At 45.1% G+C, this 5,657-nt stretch overlaps 1 protein-coding gene across 1 annotated transcript; it reads left to right on the top strand.

Moving 5' to 3' along the window:
• The first annotated feature begins 1,437 nt into the window (after nt 1–1,437).
• Nucleotides 1,438–2,013, top strand: LOC137096174 (H2B.U histone 2-like). The gene has a single exon (XM_067464772.1). It carries the CDS (start codon nt 1,438–1,440, stop codon nt 2,011–2,013), a length of 576 nt encoding a protein of 191 aa, XP_067320873.1.
• The last annotated feature ends 3,644 nt before the right edge of the window (nt 2,014–5,657 follow it).

The following is a 5,657-nucleotide window of genomic DNA, read 5'->3' as shown; positions in this document are numbered from 1 at the left end:
TTTAACATCTACATGAAGCCGCTGGGGGAGATCATCCAGAGTTTCGGAGTAAGGTGTTATCTGTACGCAGATGACATCCAAATCTGTCACTCCTTCCCACCTGTCACTAAGGAGGCTGTCCAGACCTTGAACCGGTGCTTGGCCGCTGTGTCGGACTGGATGAGGGCTAACAAATTGAAATTGAATCCAGACAAGACAGTCGAAAGGCCGAACAGGGCATAGGGTTACAGCCTGTGTTGGATGGGGTTACACTCCCCCTGAAGACGCAGGTTTGCAGCTTGGGAGTGATCCTGGATTCATCGCTGAGCCTAGAACCCCAGGTTTCGGCAGTGGCCAGGGGAGCTTTTGCACCATTAAAACTTGTGCACCAGCTGCGCCCGTACCTTGGGAAGTCTGATCTGCCCACGGTGGTCCACACTCTGGTTACATCTCGAATAGATTACTGCAACGCGCTCTACGTGGGGCTGCCTTTGAAGACGGTTCGGAAACTTCAGCTAGTCCAATGGGCGACAGCTAGATTACTAACTGGGACGGCATACAGGGAGCATACCACTCCCTTGTTATGCCAGCTCCACTGACTGCCGGTCCATCTCTGAGCCAAGTTAAAGTGCTGGTTTTGACCTATAAAGCTCTATACGGTTCTGGCCCAGCTTACTTGTCCAAATGTATATCTACCCCTATGTCCCACCTCGATCATCCGGGGAGGCCCTGCTCTCGCTCCCGTCAACAGCGCAAATGCGCCTGGCGGGGACGAGAGACAGGGCCTTCCCGGCTGTGGCCCCCCGCCTATGGAACACTCTCCCAAATGAGGTAAGATCCGCTCCCTCCCTCCTGGCTTTTAGGAAAAAATTAAAAACATGGTTTTGGGACCAGGCCTTCGGGCAGTAGTAACAAATCTATGCAGCATTTCGGAAAGACAATGACTGGAATGGCGATTTGATGGATGAGACTGTTTTACTGTTTTAATGATTGTTTTACTGTATATGGATGTATTTTAATTTGATTTATGTCTAACTGTAATTGTATAATTGTAATTGTTTGTGCTGGCATTGAATTTTGCCATTACCTTTGAGTCCCCTTCGGGGTGAGAAAAGCGGTATACAAATGTTGTAAATAAATAAATAAATAAAATAAATTACAGCCCCTGACACACTGTGCCTGGTGGTTAATTCAATGCCAGTGAGTGTTTGTTATGTCACAAACCTGTCCCTTGTGAAAGGGAAGTGTCAGAGATGTACATTATGAAGTGTCAGCATCTGATTGGATGCCAGCACTGACATCAGAACTTATAAGACTTGGTCTTATAAGGTCAGACCACCAGTGGGATGAAGATCAAGCCTATACCAAAGCACTCGCTATATCATAGCAACATTGGACCACCCGCAGTGTTCTCAGGTGGAAAACAAGAGCTAAAGTAACTTGGAGAGAATTGGGACAATGGCTGCTGTGCGTAAGTCAAAGAGGAGGGCCCGACTCCTCAAGAAAAGGAAGCAGACAATACGCAAGAGAAGGATGCAGCTTCTCAAAAGAAGAAAGCAGGCTATGCGTAGGAAAAAAATGCAGCTTGCCAGAAGAAGAAAGCTGGCAATGCGTAAGAAAAAAGCGCTGAAGAAACACCTGCCAAAGAGCAGAAAGGTAATGGCAAAACGTGCGACCCCAGCACGGAAGATGAAGAGCCAACCCAAAAAGGCTTCAAAGCCGGCTTCAAAACAAGCTCTGAAGCAGGCTCCGAGGAAGGGTATGAAGCGCACCGGCGATGAGTTTGTGTCTAAAGTGCTGCGCCAACTGCACCGAGATAAGATCCCCATATCAACCAAGGCCAAGGGCAAGATGATTTCCTTTATACGGAAGTTTGCCAACAATGTGGCTACCAAGGCCAAGTCTTGCAAGAAAGTCCAGCTTACCAATACCATTGGCACTAAGGATTTACAGAAAGTCCTGAAGCGAATGATGCACAACGATCAAGGCGCGGAATTGGTTCAGACCACCCAAAAAGGCTCACATCGCCACTAGAGCAAGAAGGCTGCTTTGGGTCTCCTTTGTCTGGCGCAAATAAAATCTACAGAGGAGACAAGAACGAGCCAGCCTTTAAAAAAACCCATAAAACTAAAGAAAAGCTTCCACATGATGAAACTAAAAAACATTGAGGAACTCTTCATTTTATGGAGAACAACATTTCACCCAAAGATGGTGACAACACCACTCTTATCTTTGGACTGTGAAGAGATATGAACTGAGAAGAATCCTCACATCATTGGAAAACTCTGGGAGATGAAACATCTAATGCTTATGAATATAATAAAATGGGATTATACCCAGATCTTTGTTTTCTATGTGTTTTCCTTTCTTTTAAATAACTTAATAAATAACTATCCAGAACAGTGGTTCCCAACCTTTTTTTGACCAGGAACCACTTGACCAGGGAGCACTTTGACCAGGGACCACACTCCAACATTAGTACCAAAAGGGTTACAAATCAGTTTTTGGTCAACTTTAGATTAGGTTTGGTTATTTGGGGGTGCTGATTCAGAAAATTGCATTGGATAGACCATATCAGCTCTGGCTTCTGATACAGAACATATGCCATCCAGTTGTTGCCATCTGCTTGCCCACAGAAAACTGTATTTAATAAGCCTTGGCACTATAGGAGAGTTTCACGAGACCAGTCACTCTAGTTGCAACAGTGAAGTAACAGTGAGGCTGTGGACCATATTTTAGTTCTTGCAGACCACTGGTGGTCCACAGACCATGGCTTAGGGATTACTAATCTAGAAGAAAAAAAGAAATATTTGGACTACCATTCCAAGAGTCCTCCAGCCAGTGTTGGTTGGCGGATTTTGGAAGTTGTAATCCAAAACCTAACATTCCTGAGCTCTGATTCAGTATATTTTGGGAAGGCAGTTGTCTCTTTTAAGGTTTGAATAGGATCTGCAAGTTCTCCAACTATCCTGATTTACAAGGGAGAGGTTCAATTAATCCTCTATCTGGTTTTCTCACCTTCTCATCTTTCTGTCTTTGGGCCCTTCCATCCAGTCATATAACCCAGAACATCAAGGTGGAGAATCCCACATTATCTGCTTTGAACTGGGTTATCTGAGTCCACACTGGCATATATTCCAGTTCAAAGCAGAAAATATGGGATTTTATTCAGATGTGTGGAAGGGGCCTTTGTTTCCAGCTTGCTTCAGTTGCTGGAAACTGAATCCAAAATGCAAAGGTTATTTGTACTGGAGAGGAGAGTGAGGGTCAAATACCAGAAATCATTAAGCCGAGCACAAAAGAGAAAGAGGAGTCAAGCAAAAATCTGAGGAAAGAAAGCATTGAGAACCAAGGGTGGGACATCTTTTTCACTCTTGAGAACTACATTATGTTCAGAAATGTTTTTGGCAGGATGCTACTGCAAGATCAAAACCAAGCAGATTGGTCTAAATGACACTTCACAGCCTTTCTGGCCACGACTTCCCCTGTAGAATTATAGAATCCTAGAGTTGGAAAAGACCTCATGGGCCATCCAGTCCAACCCCCTGCCAAGAAGCAGAAAAATTGCATTCAGAGCACCCCCGACAGATGGCCATCCAGCCTCTGTTTAAAAGCTTACAAAGAAGGAGCCTCCACCACATTCTGGGGCAGAGAGTTCCACTGCTAAACAGCTCTCACAGTCAGGAAGTCCTTCCTAATGTTCAGATGGAATCTCCTTTCTTGTAGTTTGAAGCCATTGTTCCATGTCCTAATCTCCAGGGCAGCGGAAAACAAGCTTGCTCTCTCCTCCCTATGAGTTCCTCTCACATATTTATACATGGCAATCATGTCTCCTCTCGGCCTTCTCTTCTTCAGGCTAAACATGCCCAGCTCTTTAAGCCGCACCTCATAGGGTTTGTTCTCCAGACCCTTGATCATTTTAGTCGGCTTCCTCTGGACACATTCCAACTTGTCAATATCTCTCTTGAATTGTGGTGCCCAGAATTGGACACAGTATTCCAGGTGTGGTCTAACCAAGGCAGAATAGAGGGATAGCATGACTTCCCTGGATCTAGACACTAGACTCCTATGGACGCAGGCCAAAATCCCAATGGCTTTTTTTGCCGCCGCATCACATTGTTGGCTTACGTTCACCTTCCTGTCCATGAGGACTCCAAGATCTTTTTCACGCGTACTGCTCTTGAGCCAGGCGTCCCCCATTCTGTATCTTTGCATTTCGATTTTTTTAGCTAAGTGGAGTATCTTGCATTTGTCCCTGTTGACCTTCATTTTGTTTTGGCCCATCTCTCTATCAAGATTGTTTTGAATTCTGCTCCTGTCCTCTGTAGTATTGGCTATCTCTCCCAATTTGGTGTTGTCTGCAAACTTGATGATGATGCCTTCTAACCCTTCATCTAAGTCATTAATAAAGATCCTGAACAGGACCGGGCCCAGGACGGAACCCTGCTGATGGCACTCCGCTCGTCACTTCTTTCCAGGATTAAGAGGAAGCATTGGGGAGAATCACCCTCTGGGTTCGTCCACTTAACCAATTACAGATCCACCTCACCATAGTTTTGCCTAGCCCACATTGGACTAGTTTGTTTACCAGAAGGTCATGGGGGACCTTGTCGAAGGCCTTACTGAAATCCAGGTATGCTACATCCACGGCATTCCCCACATCTACCCAGCTTGTAACTCTACCGAAAAAGGAGATCAGATTAGTCTGGCATGACTTGTTTTTGTCATGCATTACTTCCCTAACTTCAAGAAATCAAGTTGATCCTGACATGGAAAAAAAGGGAAATAAAACGATATTGCACTCATGTATTGCTTTAGTTGTCATACAGTGTTGGAGATGTGGCTTTTGCTGTGAGCAAGACATTTCTGATTGTATGTTCACCAGTCCAGGGTAAGATTGTTTACAAATGTTTGACTTGCTGCCCTTTAGCTTCCTCTCCTTTCTCTGACTCACTTATATTACCCAAATTTTAAATAAGCTCTAGAGTGATTGGATCTTTTCTCTAACCCAGTTTTTGTGTGTGTGTCAGAAGCAACTTGAGCACCTGTAAGTCACTTAAGGTGTGAGAGAATTGGCCGTCTGCAGGGACATTGTCCTGGGGACACCCGGATGATTGATGTTTTACCATCCTGTGGGAGGCTTCTCTCATGTCCATGCGTGAGAAGCTAGAGCTCGACAGACTGGAGCTTACCCTGCTCCCCAGATTTGAACCGCCAACCTGTCAGTCGACCAGTCCTGCCAGCACAAGGGTTTAACCCATTATGCCACCAGGGCTCATAAACCACCCAGTGGTTGTCCATGAACCATTAGTGACAGTCCCTGTTGAAATTCCAAAAAAAGGGCAGTTTCAACCAGTGACAGATAGCTCTGGTACATGGGGCGAAATTGTGGTTCTCCTCCTCTTCCGTGTCATGTAGCTTGGATAATATTGCTTTGGCTCTTGGATTGGCCCTATCCATCCACCCAGACCCTTTGATGCCCAATTCTTAATTTTTAAAGATCCTTTAATTCTCATGCTATGGGAGATGTAAAAGGATGGTAAAGATAGGGTCTCTTACTGGAAACCAAATGGTTTCCTAAAACAGTGGCATCCCCTGGGATTTGGTTCCAGAATTCCCAGGGGATTGAAAAATCTGTGGGTGCTTAATTCCATGTATATAATAGCACAGTAAAATAG

This window comes from Anolis sagrei, chromosome 2, assembly GCF_037176765.1.
Source record: "Anolis sagrei isolate rAnoSag1 chromosome 2, rAnoSag1.mat, whole genome shotgun sequence".
In the NCBI taxonomy this organism is placed as follows: Eukaryota; Metazoa; Chordata; class Lepidosauria; order Squamata; family Dactyloidae; genus Anolis; species Anolis sagrei.
The sequence above is the reverse complement of the archived record's forward strand: the minus strand, read 5'-3'. Positions and strand labels throughout refer to the sequence as shown.